The sequence below is a fragment of the Rhea pennata genome, chromosome 2 (assembly GCF_028389875.1).
Source record: "Rhea pennata isolate bPtePen1 chromosome 2, bPtePen1.pri, whole genome shotgun sequence".
NCBI classification, from domain to species: Eukaryota; Metazoa; Chordata; class Aves; order Rheiformes; family Rheidae; genus Rhea; species Rhea pennata.
The window spans coordinates 109,310,970-109,335,114 of record NC_084664.1 but is presented as its reverse complement, the minus strand read 5'-3'; the positions used below and the strand labels follow the sequence as shown (position 1 = coordinate 109,335,114).

Below are 24,145 nucleotides of genomic sequence, written 5' to 3'. Positions count from 1 at the left end.
ATTGCAAAAGTGCTTAACCACGTATTAACCAAACATTTGCTTTCCAAACACTGCTATGCAGAAAGAGTACGGCTATTTGAAACTAAACGCACATGCCAAGTTTTTGGTACCTCATTGCTTCCATAAAACACCCAACATCAAGAAATTATGGATAAATGCAATATATGAATAGTTGGTTTATGCCAATTTTCATTTTTAAAGCACCCCTTAAAGCACCCTGTTTTTTATTTAATAAAGGGTAAGTTCCAGGTTGCCCAGGGCAGCACACATAAGAGATAAAATTTAGCAGGGATTTAGCAGCTATCATGCAAAGCATTCAGTTGTGCTACTGCCAGATTCGTGACAGTACAGCGAAACGCTTACTCTGCCCGTGTCCCACAGCTCCAAATGTTACTGATGTTACGCAGCCAAGGAGGAAGTGAGCACATTCCCATCCACACCCATGGTCCTGCGCGTGCCAATCCCCACAAAGCTCTGCAAAGGACGAGCCAACTCGCAGCACAAATTACTTCATGTCAAAATGGGAATGTGATGTTGGATGGAGGCAGGGGCAAACTGAGCAGAAGAGAGCTGAGGATACCTCAATCATTGGTGTGTTTTGATCTCAAATCTTCAAAGAGATTTTCCCCTAGCACGTGTCTATACTTCTTACTTGCTTCTCACTTAGGCATATATTGCATATGAATTTGGCTGAAGTACTAATTCAGCATTCACTGATCACTGCAAAACATATGCAATTATTTCAGTCTGTCTATTATTTACCTTAATGATCATAAACACCTGGTGACTTCTGGCTAGCTGTTTACATAAGGACATACAGATATCCATACACTACACAGTATTCTTGTCAAAAATTCCGAGCTGAAAACACGGAAGCAGGCTGATATTCAGTGATTATTTCAAAATGTGTTTGCTTCCTCTCTCTGTAACTTTTATTGGTTGAAGGAGTATCAACAGATCAGCATTTCAAACTACCTTTTATTTCATTCTATATCCAAAATACAATACGTTGACAGAAAGCAAAGACATCCAAAATTTCCTATCAGTGGCAGATGAGAAGAGAATAATTCTTCCACAGTTACAAACACAACATTGTAAATTACTGTCATTGTACAAAGCTGAATTATCATCAATATAGAAGAAATGCATGCAACAACTATGACATACCATGGTTCAAGCTGCAGTGTCCAAGATATTTCAGTGGGAATATGGGGAACCTCTCCTTCTCCCACACCTTCCTAATTCAAAAATATCCAAATGCCCCAGGGCATCCCCATCTAGGGATGAAGGGTTCCAGTTGAAGCCTCCTTGCATTCATCTCCCTCAGGAAATACCTCCCACACTGTCTTGTCTGCTCTGAACATGCCAGTGTTTGGCTTCACCATGTCAAGCGGGACAGGATAGAAGGAAGGTGATGACCCCACCTTCCCCACTGACACCTGCCAGGAAATCCCAGTTGGCTCAGAGGCACATGGTCACTGCAAAAAGCAAGCCCCAGCCATCAGGGGAGAGTGTCTGCAGTGTAACAGTGAGATCCAGCGCTAAGGCAGCTCTCATGCCCCCTGCACCCCATTGATTTCCTCTAAAATTGGACAGAAGGAATATCCTGATCTCAGTGTGCTGCACTTTGCCAATTCTACAAATCAAGTCAAAAAAAAAGAAGAGCAATAGAAATGAGTGGCAAACTAGAGGTACTGGCATCTTGAGATGCTGCTACTTATTTTTCTTTAAAAGGAAGTGAAGCAGTTCCTGGTGGGAAATACCCTGTGCATGTGTGGGAGGGGGGGAGAAATAATTCCCAGCACTGATCTGAGGTAACCAGGTCAACAACTGGGACGGCTGGCAAAAGAAGTCTCAGGGGGACCCAACTCTGGTGTGGGAGCTGACTGTGGTAGAGTTTTACCAGTGTGCAAGACTCTGACCTTGGCTGAGCACTGGAAAGGATGGGATTGCTCAGAGCCAAATGGAGCAAAAAAGAGTTGAAGTTGAGTGCTCTCATGCCTACCTGCAGCCCAGGTGCCCTTGGGCAGCACTCTGTGGAGGTCTGAGCAGACCCTTGTGCACGGTACATTAGGTACTCCACTGGCCACAGGCTTTGCTGTGTTTCAGGTGCCAAATGCTCCTTGGACATCTCATATGATTCATAAACACAAACCAACAAAAACAAAAAACACAAACCCAAGCTGTTAAGTATGCATCCCAGAGAGTTTTGGGATAGTAACTGCAATGCTGATTGCTCTCCAGATTAAAAGAAGGACTGGTTCACACTCTGCTGCTGGTAGATTTACCACTATATTGCTCCCAGCTACCTCTCTTCTGCAGGAGGCTTGGCTGGGCCAAGAAAAACACTGACAACAGCCTAACAATTCGAGTGCTCAAACAACACAGGCCACAAAATACCTTCTATCAGATGTCTGTGACCTTTGAATCTCTAGATTAAATGTTATGGGAAAAATTAGCTGAAATTAATTTAGCTGAAAAGAAAATAAGAAGCACATGGGGTAGCAAGAAATGAGCAACTTAAAAATCTAATAAACAGTTGGACAAGTAGGTTCTTACTAATAGAGATGATTTCTGAAAGGGTCTTACGCAGTTGTTCAGTTAGCCCAGATCATCAGATCAGCATGACAGAAAGACAGACACTTCAAAGGTGCAAGAATTCTATAATCAATAATTATATAAATGTCTGAGCAGAAAGAAACACTCTTCCTTAGGAAAGGAAAGAATAGGAGTACAGAAAGCATATCTGAGGTTTAAAACCTAAAACCTAGTAACCGCAAAGTCTCATTTACAGACATTACTTTATCATCCTTCCTTCCCTCAGTTCCACGAGACTCCTTTACCTGTCCTATCCTGTATTAGTTTATGGTACCTAATGACATGAATCAGGTTGCTTCATTTTTTGCAGAGTTTCTACAGAGCACTGCAGCATGCTAAAGGAAATTGCATAAAGTAATAACCATCCTTTTTTTTTTTTCATTGGATTAAAGCTTTGGTTTCAATGTGGTAGAAATGTATCCCTGTTTAACTTTAAGCTTTATTTCCCTTAAATCTCACTGGGTTGCTGACTGCGTGTGTGTTCCAATTGGCAGCAGGGACTAAATTTTCCTCTTTGATTTACCTCCCTGTATCTCATGATCTCTTACTTGTCTCCATTTTCAGATGGGCTTTTAGGCTCGCTTGTGAGCATCATTAAACCACTTTTATTTAACCACCAGTCAGTGCTGCATAAAAAAAGACTAAAAATTGCTACTGTGAGATATTTGGGAATTCCTCTGTCATAAAAGTAAAACCAGTGTAACACTCAGGGTGTGAGGTTGGGGGTTGGCAGAGATGGATCAGGATGAAAACAGACATGACTACAGTGTACTGCACTCTGCTAATATTATTAGCTGGATTGAATCACTCCCTTCCACACCTCCCTCTCTTGAAAATTTGACCTTCCTTCTACTAGTTTTTGCCCCACAGTTCCTGCTTCCTTCTGAAAGCACTCATTTTAGATAGTCTTCTTCCTGCCACAGAATACAAAGCTTTGGCAGCTTTGGTTTCAAACTTCTTGGTGCATTTTCTGGTTTCAGTGATAGTTGCTATACTTGCTGTTTGCCTGAATTATGACTGCCTTTGGTGGCAGCATAGCTGGAATATAGCCTGCCTCGAGGAGAAACTGTAGGCTAGGCTTGGGGTGGTTTGTGACCTTACCCAGACGCTATCTCAAGGTCAATGGCTGTCATCTTCTGTAGCTTTACGCTAAAGAAAGAAGACAAAACTGTTTCTTCTACATGTTAATTACTGAAGAATGTACTAACTAATGATGAAAATATTAATATGAAGAATCACTCTCTTTCTGCTCACTAATTAAAACTCTCCTTGCATGGCCAGATTATTCATATTACTTATTAAAATGAGTGTGCAGTCAGCATTTTGCTGACAGGCAAAAAACTGAAACACATGCCATGAAGGAACGACTGTCGAAGTTAGAGCCTGCACTGTTCTTAATGAGAAAGGAGGGGGAATGGTATAAAAAGTCTCCCCCTTCTCCTGTTGGAATTACACTGCCCACTTCTGCAAAAAATCAAGGTTGCTACAGTAAGTCCCAGAGGCGGGACTGAAGGAGCAGATGGGACAAAAGCTCTGGCCCATGAGCATGATTTTTCAAAGGGATGTGCTGGCATATATGTTGTTTCTGACTCAGGAATCCTTTCCAAAGGTCAGTGCCAAGTACCTTAACCAGGAGTACAGACTTGAAGAAAGCTGATACAGTAGATAAAAAAAATGTAATGATACTGCTGTGTATGATTAATGAATCTGTATCACAGTTCATATGGACTCCCAGAGCAGCGTTTCCTAAGGAAACAAGGCTTATTACATGATGCTGGATATGTAAGTGGGTGGGTTACTTGCAAATCTAAATGCAAATCCACAAGAAACCACAGACTTCATTATCCTATGGATAGGACAACTTGTTCAGTCTCAATCTTAAGACCTTTAGATCAGTATTCAGAGTAAGTGAATCAGTAAAGCAACTTCCCCTGACAGTCTCTCTGTTTCCTATTGGAAGGACTATGTTATATGGTCTGAGAAAGGTGTTAGGAGTGACCCAGAAATAAAAATCATTTTGAAGGCACTTTGAGTGTTGTCTCTGAAGTCACCAGAAATAATGAAAAGAGATCGACTACAAGGGTGTTTCAGAGACTGCATTAAAAATTAAGTGACCTTTGTCTTTTGAAGTTTTATCTTTTCTTGGATATAGAGTGGGAGAATTAAGTTCTTGGTTCATTCATTTTGCAATGGAAAGAGAGACTCAGATGATCAGCTGATACCAATTACAAATTATTGGTCAAACTTACAGAAGGAAATGAAATATGGGGGCAGACTGTCCTGATTTCTAGCAGCACTGAACTGCAGCAGATGTGAGCATCAAGTCCTACATCTTTCTTTCCTCCCACATGTCTTTTTCTCCTCTGAATGGTAGCCCATGAAGGGAAATCTTGGCTTCTCAGTAAGTTCACATAATTCATCTGCATTTCACAAGAGCAGTGTATATTCCCTTGCATTCTGACAGTGCGTAAAGGCCACATGAGTCCCCAGTGAACTGGGGGTGTTAACCTCCACTCCATTTTTCTCATCATATGGAAAAGAATACTTACCGGCTGCTTGGAAGAGTCAATACAGAACATTTACTCATGTCAGAAAAATGGAAAAAAAAACCCTATACTAGGGAGATCTCTTCCAGAGTTAATTTAATTTCCTAATACAAATGTTATTTTCTGAAAAAAAACTCATTCATTTCCTCTATTTTTTGATTAATTATTCACCAATTTACATGACTGTAACAAATTATCTCACCATTTTCCAATAATATTTAATAATATTCTTCCTTTTTAATACACACAAAGCCTACTAAAAGTTTGCATTTGTTCAGCTACTTCATTTTTTTCCATGTAGAAAAGGCCTTTATTTACCTGACTTTATTTCTCTTGCTTTTTTTCCAGTCACTTTGAATTTTCCAGAGCTCTCAGGAAAGAGGACTATTTCATCACATTTCAAATATATTTCAAGTAGGACTTTAAAACAATGAGGTTGTTGCGATTAATGATGAACATGCTTTAGATACACCACTAACAAGTTTTTCACGTAAATGTGATTATCTGGAAGATAATTCTTATATGAACATAGAAGAATCCAAAGAGAATCCACTAATGTATTCTATCACCTTTCATTTATATCAGGCTTTATTTTTATATCACTGTATGACTTCTTATCATTGTTTTTTGCATTCCTGTGCTTTACCCTGTTCACTGACGAGTTCTAAATTCAAAAGCTACAGCTGATTTGCCTGTTCATTCACAACCACATCTGCTATGGCAATGAATCTTTCTGTTGTGCAGTTCCTTGCCAATGTCATCACATAGTGAGGGGAGGCAGTCTGGGACACAAACACTTAAGCTACAGCAAGACAACAAATGAATAAAAAGTAATCAAAGTAGTTTTTTTACATGCTGAAGCAGAACAAAAACATTCTATGACATTACAGTGACAGTGGGAGGGGAGGGAAGAAGAGATGACAGATACAGAAGATAAATTACACTGCTGTTTGCAGCAGTATGCAACAAATTAAAAAAATGTACTGTCACTGCCACCTTTGCAATTTGCTTGTCTGCAGTTAACAGAATAAGATATTTAACAGTTGCTTAATTCATTCTCAGTGAGCAGAAACCAAGCTTGAATGCTGCAGACCACCACTAGCACCGCACAGTCTCAAGCAGTGGAACTAGCAGGGCCCAATTTCTCCAGACGGAAAACACAGAGAGAAGCAGGAACAGAAACCACGACAGAAAGCAGGGAAAGTAAGGCAGTAAAGTAAGTAAGGTGAAGTAAGAAAGTAAGAGAGGTACTTGCCTCTTGCAGGGTAGGTACCACAGGACGGTGGCAGAATTTGTAAGAGAGCTTTCTCAGTGCCTGCCAGTGAACAACAGTGCCCATCCCCTGAGAAAAGATCTGAGTCTGGCATGAAGGTCCACATGTAAAGTCTGATCCTAACAGATTTGTGCGTACGATGACGCATGTCATGATGACAAATGTCATTGTAAGGTCTATGGATGCTTTGCAGTTTGCTTGACTTGATAAGGTTGAATAAAAGTGATGGATTTTGCTCTTTCTTTTTCTCCCTTTGCAGTGTTTTAAAGAGAGTATGAGGTGTGAAGCATTCAACAGTCTGGTCAGAAACTTGCAGTCAACATCTCCTCTTAGAACAGCTGTCTCTAAACTTTCCAATAGAATAAGTTGCATAATTTCTTCCTAGTAGCAAATGAGGTCCTAGAGCATATAGCCTCAACCCTGTTGCCTGACCTCTGCAAACACAGATGGTCAACTGCTGTCTGAAAGCATAAGACTCCTTGTGGACACACAACACAACACAAGTACACGATAGATCTCTGTCTGCTTACTGTGGACCCTCAGGAATGAGAATGGCTTTTTCTGCCCAAACAGCTAATGCAACCTACCCCAAATTACCCCTTCCCAGGGGCAGATGCAGGCTGGTAGGGAGCTGAGGTCTGGGTGACCTGCCCCAGGAGCCATCTGCTCTCCCCTGTCACTTTTCCTGAGACATTCCACCCATCTTTGCTGTTGCATGACAGCAAGCAACAGGGAAATCAAAGAGGCCACACGGATTGTGGGCTGCAAACTGATGCTGTTGGGTAAAAATGCTAGAGGGCATTAAAAAAAACTCTTAAAAAGCCAGCGTTGCCCAGGACTGATTCCTGGACAGCTCTACTCTACTGAGTATGCTACGTCTTCTTAAAGTTACACCTTCTGGAGCCATGTGACTTGGAGAAACCCTCCGTTTTCCTTACAAAGAATATACATATTCATTTTTAGCCCTCATGGCTATGAAGAAAAGGTTTGAAATGTGAAGCAATTTCACTCTTCTTTCTTTAAGAATCAGGAGAAAAACAACATCATTTTCAAAACTTTTGACTTTTAAGCTGTTCTTCATTATTTTTGACATCTGATTCTTTTTTATTTATTTATTACTTTAAGTTTGGCAATAACAGACAAAGCAGGAAAAGACTGCAGAGATTGTGTCTTTATATCTGCAGAAAAAAAGTCAATGTAATAAGGAAAAGGAAATTTATTTTTTGTTTCCTGTTAAACACAGTAACATACTGTAACATATTGAAACATAAACATCTTTAGTATCTTCACTGAAGTTTTTCTAGTACCAGTTACCTCCCATAAAGCCAACAAAGATATATATTGGAAAATACTCATGTTTTTCTAACTAAGTACTAAATAAGTTATGAAGTTTTCAGAAATTACAAATATTGACACTCTGTATGCAAATTAAAATTCTCACTGGGCCCCAAATTTTGGAATTATATTGTAATGCTAAAAACCCCATAGTTCCCACCCCAAAACTGACTTCTGTATGAGACCTGAATGCCATTAATCTGACATACATAATTACAAAGGCAGTATAATTAGAAGTAGTCCTAAGGGGCAAAATTTGAATTTCTATTTTCATCCAAATTACCCTGGTACCCTTAGTTGTAAGATTGGAAGTATGGGGTAAGCGCACAGTGACTCCTCTTTTTCAGTGGCTATTAAATTATTTCATTTCCCCAAAGTTATCCACATAGCTGGAATGTATTAGAAAATAACTTCATAAAAGCACTTGCCTGTGGTTTCAAAATACACCTTGGCTCTACTGCTTTCCTAAAGAATAAATGAACAAATAGGTACAAAAGCTAAAACTCAAAGTCATTTAAAAGGTCAGCTCCCAAGCGCAGGGTTTAAGAAAAAACGACTATAAGGATTCTACACTGCTTAACTACAGCACTGCTCTGGAGAAGCAGCTCATAAAGTCTTCGCAGTAGTTTCCTATTTAAAACTTTACGCAAGCACAACATTAAGAATGCTATAAGTAGTAAAGTGTAATGTTTTTAGGATCAGGCATATTAGGAATCATAGGACTGAGGCAAGATTATTTTCAGCAAAAAGTGGATCCTTTTTGTCAAAAAACGAATAAGAAAAATGATTAGCAGATATTTGGTTATTGTAGTATGGAATGGAATGGAATGGAATATGGAATAGTGCAGTTAAAGCAGATTTGGGTAGCTCTTTGATTTGGAAAATTAGATGAGCGGAGTTGATTCAGCTAATTTCCCAGCACTTGGAACAGAAAGATTACAGGTAAAATGTTCAAGAGTCATCAGGAATTCCTGAGATATAAATCCCACTTCAAAAGTGACTCAAGCACTTGCAAGATGTCATGTTGATGCTTTTAAAAAGTTTAAAATGTTACAGTTTTGATTTTTAAGAGTCCCAGAATCCAAGAGTCCTCTATGTTTACAGACAAGAAACTATTCATAACCCTGTTGCCAAGCTCTGCAAATTGGCTAAATGATGAAGACACACCTAAGATCACACAGTCTTGGAGTCTCTTGTGAAAAGGGAGGACCACTGAGAAATAGGTACTGACATTGCTGGTCCTCTTGTTAGTTCTGAAGATAAGCCCAAGAATTTGATCTCTCAGGCCCGACAACCCTAACTTCTAAAAACAATAACAAAAAAAGACACCATGCCTAGTTATAAGCATCTTCTAATTAATGATTCTTCTGTGTTTCTCATCTACCCATTGCTGAATTATCACATGACATGACTATGAGGTTCACTATTTGCAAGAGATTTGGTTTCAGGGTGTTTGCATATCAAATCTTTTGATGGGTGCACAGGAGGCTTAACAGGAAACCAGACTATTATTCTTCCTCTGAGTAAATGGCAACTTGTCTTTTAGCATATCCCTGCAGAGGATTAAAACAGCGATCACACAGCTGTGCTTTACTTGTATAACAAACAACACTATTTCCTCCTGGACTACTTGGCATGATGTCCACCTTGGATTTTTAACATCTAAATTCAATGGTTTAGTTATTTATGTCACTAACAATCAATCAATCAATTTATACTTTGGTTCTGCGATGCTCCCCCTTATGAAATATACACTTGAAGTCTCTGGAGTTGCTTATAAAATTAAGGAGTGTGTGTTCAGACATCTAGAAAAATTGCCATCACTTCTTTCAATGTTGTTTAAAATGAAAGTGTCAAACCAGCTGCAATAAACACAGAGGAAGTACATTTTAGGCATATTACAATGATGTACTCCGGAGAATATTTACAAATACTATAATTATTTTAGGTACAGATTGTTTATGTTACTGTTAAGATAATTGCTGAAACAGGAAAATGGGGAACTAGGAACTACAAAATCTTTTAAAATCTGCTAAGAATAAATTAATTTATTTTACTGAATGTTTGCATCTTTCATGATAGATAGTTTGCCACTTTTTAATAAGGACAACTTTGAGAAAAGGCAGTAGCTAAGAAAACGATTACTAGGCTAAGCATTTCAGGCAAATGGTGACCCTCTCCAGAAAGACTTTTATAAAAATAAAGTCTCTCTGGTGATTCTCTGCCCTGCCTCACAAGTACTGTGAAAACATCAATAGCAATATTTTAATAAGTATTCTGTGAAATTACTGCAGAAAAATAATGTGTTTCTTTTTACAGAAGGTATGGTAGCATATTGCAACAGATCATGCAAATGAAATGAATCTGTCAAAAAAAGTAGTAACATATAAAAATTAGCTTAAATTTGAAAAGTATACTAAAATATTTAAAAATATTGTTAGAGGAAATAAAAAGTATGGCATAGGATATAATCCGTATCTTAGAATAAACAGAATAAACATCAAATTCTAATTAGGTGTCTTAGGAGTTATCATCTGTAGCATGTTCCATATTTGCCCCAGAGAATAGGATACTTGCTCATCTGACACAGAAAGTGCTAGTACAAACCTCCCTAAGGCTGTAAAAAAAAGAAAAAGAAGAAAAAAAGATAGAGCCCCTCCAAGCTAGCTGGCGCTTTCCCTAACGGAGAGAGTCCTTCCACACAGAGCACTGAACCACTCTGAAATGCGAATGGCTCTTGGGCTGCTACAGCCTGGAATTGGAGTTAAAAGTGGAAATTCTCCATAGGCTACAACTCTTGTCACGCTGGGAAACACAAGTAGTAAATGGGGTAATACCCCAAAAAGGGGACTTACTAGTTCTGATCTCACTTCAGGTCATGTTTACCACAGCGGGCCCAGAAAGCATCTCCTTCTCAGTGGCAGAAACCGGATTATGTTAATTCACGCAGTATTATCACATGCTACATACCAGAATAATAAATAAAGGTGGAAACAGCTTTACTCAAGGTAACGAAGTACTCTTTGTGTCTGAGCACATCGCAGTACATATTGCTTTCGTGAATATTGGAATAAAAGTGGATATTGTAGTGAAATCGCTGAAGTTAAATGGTTTAAAACCAAATTGAATCTGTTTCTCTTTCAGAGTTTAATACTGACTAAACAAGTTCATGTGGCATCCTATTTGGAAAATGCCTCGGTTTGTTCTTATCTTCTTAAACATTGTCTTTGTTCTTTGAAAATACAACCTAACTTTTATTCTGGCTTTCTCTGTCATTCAGATTTTTATTTAAAAAGTCTCACTTTTTGTCAGAGCAACAAAGAAAACTCAATTGAAGACAAAACTTTAGGCATGCAGTATATATCAAATCAAACTGGAAACACATTTCTCTATTTTTCTGTTTTCTGCACTATAGACGGCATGAATACTTTAACACACGCACGCACAAATTCCACTGTCCTGGCCATCCCCAAAATAACAAAACAAGGGAAGGTTTGAAAACTAAAACAAAGCAATCTCAGCATCCCATCTTGTCAGTACTCAGGACGCTGTGCTGCTCACCACCTGGAGACAAGTGCACGCATGTGGGAAGTCCAGCTCACTTGTCCATCGCTCCTTGGAAGGAGAGCTGGACCACTGCTGTTGGAGGGACGTGAACAAGCCCTTCCACTGTGCTTCTCTGCTTTAAGTTCCCCATCTATCAATCAGATAACAGTCAGACAGCAAAATGTCTAAAACAGGATATAATCTGGAAGATAACAGTTTCGTTACAGGCAATAAACTGTAACGAGCAAAACATAACTCTTCTATTCACTGTCTTTGAAGGGAAGGCAGGGAATTGATTCCATCTTCAGCTCTGCACATTACTTTCATCTACCATATTATTCCAAGAACATACAAAACTGTAATCACTGTGGAATAAACTCATATTCATTAATTCCTCTAGAAGTAGGATGGAGGTCATAGACAAAGATCTGCCAAGAATGCTGAGGACGCCTATAAATTAATCCTTGTCATATGCAAGGCCTGACTGGGTAGTACAATAGAAAATATAAACAAAACATAGATTAGTCTAACTTCAGTGAAAAGAAATAATCAAAGGACTTGTGTCTTAAAAGAGAAGAAATATTTTCTAAGCTATTTTAACTTCTGAACACCACGGCAGACTGCTTGCATCTCAAATGCTACTGTCCACATTGGAGAGGCTGTCGATGGGGAGCCCAGGGTAAAGGGCGACTGGCCAACGCTCCTCACTGCCCTGCCAAGCACTGAGATACGGCTGAGGACAACCCAGCCACAGAGCTGGAAGCACTTGGGCTGGCAGCCCAAAAAACCTTGACAAGAGCGCACTTGGGTCAGTCTGGAGGCTTAACTTGAAGGGCACAAGTCAGCGCACTGAAGTCAGGAGGAGCACTAGGCACCTAAAACCTTAAGCACTTGCTTACGTGCCTGTGGGACAGGGCACCCGAAGAGTTGCACAGGCTTCTACGGCTACTTTTGTTTTTGTTTTTGTTTTTGTTTTTTCCAAAATGGAGAAGGAGATGTTTCCCAGGGCCCTCCCAAGTCCCTCTGATTGTACCACTGCACCCACATTTCTTCTTCCGAGATTCAAATTGTACCACACACACAAAACACACTGAACAGTGAGCCTGCACTATTTCATTTTAAATAATCTCTTAAGGATCAAATCCTGCACTCTCTTGCAGCCCCTGGCTGAGGCCACAGTCCCAAAATGATGTCAATGGGAGCTTTGCCCAAGTAAGGGCTATAGGATTCAGCTGCATATGAAGAAAGTGCTTGAAATTACAGAACAAGCTATCGGGATAAGACTTTATATTTCAAAGATATATTTATTCTTTTATTAAATCGCTGGAGAGCATGGGGAGGAGTGGAGGATGCCACTATAGAAAACCATATGGTATTTGGATTTCCAAGCTAGGATTGTACATAATAAATATTTATAGAATCCTGTGGTATTCTTTCTGTTTATTCTTTACACGTCACCCCAAGAAACTCTGGCCAAGCACCAATGAAGCATCACTGCGAGTTACAAGCAATCTAAATATGGGGGAAAGAGGAAAAACAGATTGTCCGTGGGCTCACAATTAGCAGCCTGGACCTGGAAGGAGGCACTCGGGAAGCGTCTCTGATGTGTCTGGATTCCAAAGTTCACCACATGTCACGAGCAGTTTAGGAAATTGAGTTCTTAGTCTCTGCAAGGGGTCGGGAAGATATACACAGTATTTTTGGCTAGTCTGAGAAGGGGTATGCGTGGAGCAGCTGCAAAAGCAGACATCTGTCTACTCTCAGAGATCAACAGAGGAATAAAAACGCATCGCACAGTGATGACAGCCCGCTTGCTGCTGGCTTCTACTGGGAAAGCTGCGTCTCTCTACCTGCACTACTTGGGGATGTTGTGTTCATTTTGTTTCAGCTTGATCCCGTTCAAAACAACGCAAATTGTTCTCTTTATCACCTTGTGATTAGAAGAGTAGTTGGAGGAGCTACTGAAATAAACAGAAGATCTGGAATAAGCCAGTCTTCTTATCCAGAGTGCAGTCTAGACATAGCAATCAGCTCACTTCAGCTGTGTCTTCTTTACTGCTTTCCTCAACAGCCTTATCTCCTGCCCTGCTCCTACCTCCTTTACCTTTCCTTTTCCTGGGATGTCAGAACTACCAATCCCAAATTCCCATTTCTTTTTTAAGATTAAAAAACTGAATGACAAGCCCATAAGCCAATACACAGTACTTTACTAGCAGAAGCAACTATATCATTTTGTGACATTGAGCATCTCTTTAGCCAGAATCAGGAATGTTACGTGCTACCTGTTCTCTATAGATATTGCTACTCTACAAATACTGCAGTTATGTCATTCTGAATCTTCTATGATATTGATATACAAAAATAAGTCTTTTTGCATACCAATAAAATATCAAACAATTATTTCAGGATCAGCTGAAGCTTTCAACTAAACAAACCCTTTCAATACAGAAAGCTTTAATACAGATAACTACCTTGAACTGGTGTTCAAAAGTTCTTTTCTCTGTGTCACTGAAATAGCTATTTATGATGAAAAACATACTTATCGAGTGTTGCCAAAAGTGTAATAACCACACATCTGTTATTATTCAAATATTTTATATAAAATATAAAATGTATTATGTATATTATATAGAATATATAATTTATATATAATACACACATAATACTATATATTCAAATATATTATTAAAAATCAGTTGGTATTTACTTAGTATATAATAACAGCTATTAAATCATTTTAAATCTGTTTTGTGGAACATTAATATAAAGCATTACATACAGGACAGGAACACCACAGGAGCAAAAGTAAAAGGGAGTAGATACGTTGTTAGCAGCTGAGCAGTTAGTAGAAATTGTAACTCAGAAAAGAGCTCTAAGAGGGATCTGAAGTCTGGAAAGCCTGCAGGACAGCGATTTTTAAGAGGTCATTTAAAGTTTTAGAAATATTACACCATTTCTTGGTCTGCAAATACCTAACAGCAGAAGATATTCCTGTAATCACTATTGAATCTACTAGATAAGGACATAAGATCCATCACCAGGTAGTTCAAACTAGAGATATCCAGCCTCTTTCAAGGCTCCCTGCTGTAAGTCTCAGCAGCTTCGCTACGGGAGGAGGCCAGCTGAGTGACTGACCCGATCCTCGCTGCCTTTGAGTGTTAATGGGCTACGTGCATTGAGCTTTATTTTTTATTGCCAGAGTGGCCAGGCAACAGGCACAGTTACTGCTCATTGTTCATAACTATTTCACTAAAGAGCTTAAATGAGCCATTTCCACCTGGTGAGTCCAGTGTGTGACCAAAAAAATCTTAAGCCTAGTGAGACGAACAATGCCTTCTGAAACATGATTTTGGTCACATTTGGCATAAAATAGAGCAGAGCTCTTCCAGACATTTGCATTCATATTTGGGTGTCATCTAAAAATGCACTAATAATGGGCAATGCAGTTCCAAGGTAATAGTAGGGAAAAAAATCATCCTATGTATCCACAAAACTACCTGCTTTGGTTCTTCAGTATTCAAGCAAACTGCAGTTACTAAAGAAATAGTGTGAGGTAACAGGAATGCATGGCATGCAGGTATCACACACGCATGCTTAACATTTGAAACCGTGCATCTTGTAGGACAGCAAAGTACAAGTGAATATTCTTCATAATTCTCCAGATTTCTCCAAAATGTTCTACAAAAGCTGCAGTCAGGAACTGCAGTCAGGATCATCCTGGACAAAGGTGATGACTACTCTAATACATTATTGCAATTAGCTTATTTTTAATGTCTCACAAAACAATCAATAACAAAAAGACCTTCATGTAAATCTATCAAACCCAGATACACTCCATTTAATTGAAAAGCTCTTAAGTCTAGTCATTTCCTGGATACAAAGCTACTTTACCCAAGCTCCAGCATTTTTAATTTATCTCACACTGAAAAGCAGCATACTCAACTCACAAGTAATGCTTACATAAAAGCGCAGCAATCAGACCTCTTGATGTCTCTGTGTTTTTCAGGATATGAAGACAACAGCAATGTAAACACTCTACTACTGCAGAATAAACATCATGTAACCACAAAGTAGTCATGACATAACCTGTATATTATCTGGGCTTAATTTTGTGCAATGCAAACTGAGTGTCTGCTTTTCTTTCTGTCTCTCAATCTACCCTAAAATAGGCTGTCAAGAGGAACATTTTATATAGATTTTCCAGTGATAAGCAAAGACATATTCCTCCTTAGGTCATGACTTCAAATGACCTCCTCTCTGTGTATCTAAAAATCTTGCTTCCTCCTGGATTGAGAATGTTCTTGGTCAAACAATACATTTAAATGCTATTGATATTTCACAGCTGACTCAGATATGCCTAAATCAATACCTTACGGAGTATATGTTTTTAAATAGCAGAACATATGCTGCTTCTTGTTTTCTTAGTATTCATGTAGAGAATAACAAAATGTCTCTACAGGATCAGACCCAAGACAGATCTAGTCCAGTACCCTGTCTCCATCAGTGGCCAGAAAGGGATGTCTACTAAAGGGTGTAAGATGGGGAAAAAATGCCGTGATGCATTCCCAGAATAATCTCTGAGTTTGGGGGATTTGCAAGTCCAGGATTTATATTTATGCGAATACAAGTTATATGCACTTCCTGCATCAATTACACATGGTAGTGTGTATTCCTTTGGTTGCTTTGGAAATGATTTTTTAAGCTTAATAAATACTGGTATTAAGCATATATGCAATATGATACAAAACAAATATTGCTAAAAAAAGAGTTAACTGTGGACTTCATATATATATATAATACATGGATCTTTCAGTGAACAATTTTTTTACTTGTTGCTTTTTCACCTGTTGATATATGTTCTATAAAAGCTCGCACTAAAAATACAAGGAAGATGATAGGAATATTATGTATCAATAAAAAAACCCCCACATCTTCTTTTTTTACTCATTTACAGGACTACTTTTTCTTGTTTTCTCTCTGTCTAAACTGATATGAGAACAATTCTGCTTCCATGACTATAGCAAACCAAACACATTCAAATCTTTATCCCATCAGTGTTAATGTGCATCTTCAATTGAAGTAATTACAGAATGACAACCAATCTGTCAGGGTGCAGAAGTGTTGTCTGAAAGGTGTTCTTTCTTTTCAAACCAGAATGTCAATAATGGGATATGTACCCATTTCGTTAAATATCTAAATATTTGCCTCCTCTCAGGTAGGCTTCTTAGCTGTAGTTCAGTCTATCAGGAATTCTCTGCGTTTCATGTGGTACATATGTGACACATACACCGGTCCTTTTGGTCCCCCTTGCTGGTTTGAAACACCTCACAAATTGGAAAGTGCTTTCTAATAACACACCACAAATAAAACATTTCACAATATCAGTTTAAACAAACCAACCATTTTCCCTTTGCATGTTCAATCCATAGACCTGAGGTATCAACTCATTATATCATTACTCAAAATCATTTTTTCCCCACTCTGATCCAGGCAAACAGTACCAGCAGGTGATCATACTGAAGCTCAAAGGGAGAACAGAGCAATGAAAGAATCAATATTTCACCGTAGTGTACTCCAGACATGTACGATATCACGATGAATGAAATGCTCATTGAGAAATCAAATTGGATGTAACTTGCTAAAAAAGCATAATCTACAGAAAACCCTCAATCTTACTAAACCTAGCGACTAAAACTGTACATTTTCATTAATGCACAATTTCTTTTGCAGTGCTGTTAATACTCTACCTCTAAACAGACCACATCCAGTAAAATGTCACAATTAAGGAATTTCTAATCTGATTCCTGATTACGTAGTGAATCATCTCAAACCATAGATGTTTATGAACCAAAGCTCCTCCACTGTTGCTGTAACAGTGTGTTATTTCCCCTTTCAATTGGTTTTCCTTTCATTTGATTAATACTGCGCCTTACACTATCTACAGATTTAAATAATCTGCAGGTTAATGCACTTTAGAAGTTTTCTAAACTAATATAGAAAACTTCTAAAAAATATTAAGATAAAAATTTAAGTCAGAAACATTTCAAGATTAATTTTGATGAGAAACTCATTCAGGTTTATTAAATATTGACACTACTGAAGACCGTGAAATCTGCCACTCAGCTTGCCTATATAATTGGGCACTTTTATGCTCACAGTGCAGTAGAAGAGACATTTTCATGTGAAAAATGACCTAAGTCTTAAAACTTCTGACCTAAGTCTTAAAATATTTTTAACTCTTTGGAAGCTGTGAAATGAAAAGACCAATGTTTCCTCAGATCCTTTTGCATAGCCACTGGATTATAAACATTCCATCTCATTTTGGATTTTCAAGTTGTGCTAATAATGTATGGCAATAAAATGGCTAATTTTTTGCAGATTAAAATGTTGGTCTTTACAGGAACAACTGGATGAAATTGGTATCAATTTACAATTGGTACCAATTTACAACTGTATCTATTTACAATAGAAATGCATTTGAACTCTTGATTTTATTTGGTGGAGGAAAAGTGCTGTTACTATTCTGCAATATTTTACTTTTAAAATAATCAGAGCCTGTAAAGTTACAAAGATAGCTCAGTACCAGTGACAGGCTGACAAGTTCATGGAGACAGAGCTTTATCACACTCAAAAATGGCTTGCTTTTCTGTTTTCCCTTTAAGAATCAAAAATACAAGGTATCAATGTTCACAGTAATATTTATGAATGTGAGAGAATAGAACTAAAATATAATCCTTTCTATGTACTACTTTGTGTACTATGTTAAAAACAGCACTACCCTTCAATTTTCAGAAAAGTAACATTTAACATGGGAAGACAGCCTTAACCCTTCTCTCCAGGTGCCACATGTCTAGGGGAAGACCAGAGAAAGTCAGGTATTTATTTCTTCAAGTAGTATTAGCCAAGCAGAAAAGAATGATATAGAAATGACTTTTCATTTATTCCTATCTAGATCTGAAGATCTTAATTACAGGTAGGAGCTAGCATATTTAAACTTAAGCATCAGTTTTGCTCCTGGGAACTGCTTTCTGCCTTGACTAGTAAAGATTCATTCTGGTTACTTCATGATTAATATAGCTATTTATCATCTTCAGAAAGGCCATATTGTCTGTAGGTTTTGCTGAGCTGCTGCAGACTACGCACAGCATGCACTCGTACAACCTGAAGAGGAATCCCTTCTTGCCCAGTCAACAACAGCTCAAGCACACCTGTGTATAGCTGCAAACTACTCTATTAAGGGATAGCAGCAAAACTCAGTGTGAATGTGGAGCAGATTCTTCTGCTTACCATTTGTAGAAGAATAAAAACGGGATTGAGCACTTCAAACTCAATGCCAGATTACTCTTCAGTGAGCCTGGTCTAGTTTAAGCTCCAAGAGAGACATATGTTTCTGGTATGATGACCTTGTGGTTTAGTTTGGCTGCAAGAACGTTTTGCACTTGAGGAATGCTGAATTCCGAATTTTCCTCTGATGCTAAATAGCTCTCTGCCAGCTTTAGTCCTCTTTCAACTTCATTTGCTTTTGTCAACTAACGTGTCACAAGTTAGAAGTTTAATGGAAAAAATAATATGAACAAGAGCAATATTTTCATTCATAAGTGAGACTTCTGCCCAAATAGTGTTGCCTTTTTTAATACTAACACGCTACATAGTCCCCAGCAAAAGACCTTAAGAGCCAAGTTCATATCATGGTGAATAAGTTGCTTCAGATCACTTATTGAAGAAAGAGGACAAAAAAAAAAGAAGCTGAACATATATGTGTATGACAGTGCGTAACTTCCTCTCTACACTTGAGGCTACAGATACATTTGATCAGCTAAACTAAATAATTCTGAAGTCCTACACATGCCCAGTTTTTCTTCCTTTTCCGCTTGCACCATTAAGGAAACAAGTTGATGGCTTACCTTTCAAAACCAATCTGCCGTAATGTTTTCTCCCATGTTGAACCTACACAAAGAGGAGAAAAAACAAATACCCTCAGTAAAGAACTTTTATTGTATGATCGCTCTTATTCTGCCATTTTCCCTGTGCACCTGGAGTCTATATAGTAAGGCGATTTTTCCACCCCAACAGAAGTACTCGTAAATAACATCTGCTTTCCCCAGAGTGAAGAACTGTTTAGAGAGGCTACCACTGGGTGACAGAAGCGTGTGTGGGGATTGCAGCTTATACAAGTCCTTTACACTGCCAAGCAGCCGGCCACTGCTACAGTTCACTGCAAATCCAAGGGTGGTCTCCTCAGAGCAATGTGATCGGTATCTGATCCTGAAAGCGCTGAGCTGGCATCTTACTTCACACACTCTTCACATTTCAGCTTTTCATTTTACTATAGTGTTTGTCTGATTCCTGCTGAAAGCTTTACAGCTCCTTCTGAAATCCAGCCCTTTTATTTTTAAGCAAAGCATGAAGATGTGTTTCTGCTTTACTGCTTAACTCTTCCTACTCTTACAGAGTGCAATAGGCTCATTTACTCTTTCTCCAAACAGCTGAAGACTGAGCTCCCCAAACTATATACATGGGCAGACCCAGTCAAAGAACTGCCTTCATTTGAATTTCTCATGCAATCGATACAACCTAGAATTTCTCAAAAATAAACCCCCCAGGCTGCAAGCATTAGGTCATCGGTTTTCAACCTCTGGTAATTGCTTCTTGTTGCCAGTCTCTTTCTCATGACCATACTGTGGCCCCATACATACGGACTACCAAGAATATATGTATCTCAAGTCATGCAAGTCTGCGAGACAAACATATAGGAGGACATGAAACAAGGTCGTTTGCTCTCTCTTTACTCTCCTGTGGGAAATACAACTGGTGTCTGAACAACTACAATTCTTTTTCATTGCCTCATTATACTTAAATTGAAACTGGAGAAGTGATAAAATCTCCTGTTGCTGTAGCATTCGGTCACCTAGGAAGAAGCGTTTGCTCAACTTTGTAAACAGCACAGGTAACTCCCTGTGAGTAACATTTAGTAGCACCAGAGAAACACAGAGAAAAATAGTAAAGCCCATACTCAGGAGGTAAAAGAGCTCAAAGAGAGAAAAGAAATGAAAAAAACAACTTTGTCAGATATAAAACTGCAAAATTTCAGGATTAGACACATTCTGTGCAGCAAATCCCCATCTCTAATAAAAACTATAACAAAAGAAGGGACTATATCCTTTCCATTGACAATCAAAGCCTTAACTTGCCAAAGTAATGTGGGAAAAGTAGTGATATACTATGAATAGTAAGAAAAAATCTCTGTAGACCTATCTCTTACCATCAGTACCTTTCCATTCTGTTAAAGGCATCAGCTCAGAAATCAATTGCCTTATGTGTTTGCAGCACAGTAATAATCTCTAATCTGCAACAGGTTAAGTATTTGAATAGGATCTAGTAGGTACTTTTTACCTTTGAATTCAGGACACTTACTGAAGATCTAAAGAAGAATCTAAAAAATCCACTTTTGTGAACTTTGTGTTTTTTTAATTCTAGCATTCAAATTCTTTTTACTCTACTGAATTTGCCAGGTTACTCCAAGAAGAACACACTAAATTTCTAAAGCAATGATAAAATTTTCTAAATAATCTTATCTATCATCTTTCTGGTTTGCAAATCATAAACAGAGCAAATCAAAATTGAAGTTTATTTATTTATGGGGCTAAGTTGTGCAGCGTTTCCTTGCCCAAAGAATTAAGCTAACATAGGCCAGTCAAAAAAAAAAAAAAAAAAAAAAGAAAAAAAGTCACTTAAAATGTCAGTCACAAGCATATTTTCAGGGGAAGGCTCTGCAAGCATTTAATGATGAAGCAAATAGTTTTGGGTAAAGTTTTTCTGTTCAGGACTGTAAAACTAGTGATCAATGTAAAATTATTTTTTATGACCCCCATTGAGTCTAATTCAGATCCATATCCAACAGAGTACACAGAGATAAGAAGTCTTCAAAACTGAGGTGGAGAAAGCTTTACCTTTGTGTTAAGGGAAAAAAATTGCCAAGTTCTACTTTGGAATAACTGAAAAATTTACACTAGTTGATCAGTACAGGGAGTTTCTACTGAGACACATATATTTGCTCGAGGTGAAGCAAGATTCCTACCTGCAGACCAGGCTTGAACACAATTCTTTCCACCAACACTATGTCCATATTTTATAAAAAACGTCCTCTACAGACACCTTCATATTGCATAAAGAAAGTCCTCTAAAAGGCACCTTTAAAGGTAATGAGAAGCAGGATTGCAAACATTCTAACATCACATGCTTATTTCTAACAAATATAAAATGAAAAATCATGTGTAACACAATAAAACAGTTAACATTTCATCGAGAATAAATTCATTGTGATAAATAAAGACCCACTCCATTAATATCTTCTATTATGCTTATTTCCTCAACCCTTCACCTTCTGCACACTAGAGTATATCTGTTTTTGTGCAGCACCAATGGATCAGTTGCCTGCGCCCCTCCGCAGGTAAGCACAGGGCAAACACAAGCAATTCTCCATAGAGCTTATTTGATGCTCCTGGCTCTGAAAGAATACTCAGTAGTATTTGAAGACTGAAGATCTGAAGACTATTGAAGGAAAATCCATCAACAGTATTTCTTGAAGCACGGACTATTACTGGCATCTTTAGTCAGTATTTCTATTCTTTCCACTGTTTTGTATACTAGTTGCATGAATTTTTCACCCCAAGGTTGGCTAGACTTCAACTTCATGATATATAGAGGCCTACAGAAAAAAAAAAGAGAGAAAAAAAAAGAAAAAGAGAAAAGGGAATTGTGTGTCTCCATTGGTTTGAAATCATCTTTTGGCTGGAGCTGGTTAGCAGAAAGCTCTTTGAAATGCATGCAACTCCTCTGAAGCAAAGTCTGCCAAGAACACAACTAACATTTCATATTAAAAAAATATACATCTTTTTTATGGAGTCCTATTTTAAAATGTTTATGATCTAAACACTCTGTTTTAAGACTTGCCAGCTTCATTCTCAATGGTATCAACTTCTACAGTGCTCTAACAGCCAAAAGCAAATACCCTGAGGTAACAGCAGCACTAAGAAGAATAACGCTATTAAAAGTCTAGAAAACTTATTATTTGATTTAAACATTACCGGGTGCTTCCAAAACATTAAACAAGATTTAAGTCACGTAATTCTCTCTAAAATCAAAACAGGAGTTCCTCATGAATTAAAGACTTGATCTTAATCCCAAAGAAATCAATAAGAATTTGGCTATTCAATTCAGTGTTTCTCTGCTGGGACTATGGAAAACATTCACCTGTAGACTGTCAGAATCAATCCATTACCATTTTTTTTTACTAAATTAATTTGGCTTCTCTTTGCTTTCTGTGTTTTACCGTAATGTCAAAAATGCCAAAACTGTTTATAAGAATATCTTAATTTGGTATTCAGGTAATTAAGCTTTTGTTCCAAATACTTGCTCTGAAGTGCCTGACCAGTCCCATCTGTTCCAAAGGTTCTGTTTTACATTAACAGCACTAGTTTTAAAATTCTTCAAAAAGATGAAGCATAATGTACTCTGAGAATTACTGCTCGCATTTAACAGGAACAATGGGAAAATGCATATCATGCTCACTACGCACTTAATGAAATCCTAACATAAGAATGGAATATGAGACTTAATTAGATAGAATGAAAACTGTCTTTGTGAAATAAAAAAAACTATATCTTCTTTGGCAGGTAAGCTTTCATTTAGATAGGAGTTTCTGTTTTTGTTTTAGCTTGGTTACTATTATCTGCTTACTGTGAATTGCATGAGAGGAGAAGACTCATAGTCCTCTACTAGGCTGCTTACTTTTATAAATCATGGTTTTGCCAAGCTGCTGAAGTGCAATAGAAGGCTTAGGGAAAACAGAATAATATATCTGATAAGTGATTTTCATCCCTTTATGGACGTTGTGCAGCTATTCACTTTGAGCCTTATCATGCTGTATCTGCCAATACAGTCGAGGTCTGCAGCTATTCAAGGGGACTCTGACATGCATTGTAAATGCGTGGCAAAAGCTCACACCTGCAGTACCATCCCCATGCATGTATGCATGAGGGTCCCTACAGACCTGACTGTGTCCCGCGACTAACCATGGCCCTGCTACCTTCTCCCTCCATCAGTAAGTGCCTGCTGCAAGAACACTATGTTTGTGTCTGGCTCTGATCTTGAAGCTTTTTATCAATACAAATCATAATTCTTTCATTCTTTTCTCATTGTGATCTGACATGAGGACAGGAGGTAAAAATCCAACTTAATTGAACCAAATAACACTACTTGCCATTTTTCAATAAGCATTAGCATGAGTCTATCAGAATTAAAGAAAACAGTGGGAATAGTATGTTGAATAGCTTCAACACTTATAATAGATGGACAAAATATATGTAAACTACATCAACCCAAAGTAACAGTTCATGGGCCTGGAATTTTTGGAGACTGTCAATGGAGTATCACAAAGAGTCACCCAAGCTCACTGAAGGAACAAGATAGCTACCAGATATAGCACAGTCACACTTAGTTCATGAGACTTTCATGCAGGCATGACATACATAACCCCGTTACAATATGTTACAAACAAGCAGACATTCTTCTTAGGTTTTCTGATTATCAGAAATGAATTGGTCTTTCCTCTAAGGCAGCAAGGGACACAATGTTTTAAAGGACCTGGTAATTTTTTACCGTTTAGAATATTCCTACCAATTTCAGAATTTTGATCCGACGTCTGTGACACTTACAGAATTCTATGCACAAGCAAAAAACCCACATATTTAAGAGACAAAACCGTGATATAGAGCACTCCAGAAATAAAAGGAAACACTATTAATTTGCTAAGCCAGTCTATTGTGGCTGCCACTCTTAACTATTT

At 38.1% G+C, this 24,145-nt stretch overlaps 1 protein-coding gene across 1 annotated transcript in view; it reads right to left on the bottom strand.

The window, feature by feature from the left end:
• The window catches only part of PIEZO2 (piezo type mechanosensitive ion channel component 2), a 304,603-nt gene that overhangs the window by 143,916 nt on the left and 136,542 nt on the right, over positions 1-24,145 (bottom strand). Inside the window, exon 4 of the mRNA XM_062570118.1 lies at positions 19,203-19,245. Within this exon, the coding sequence (XP_062426102.1) occupies positions 19,203-19,245 (43 nt within the window). The remainder of the gene's footprint in view (positions 1-19,202; positions 19,246-24,145) is intronic.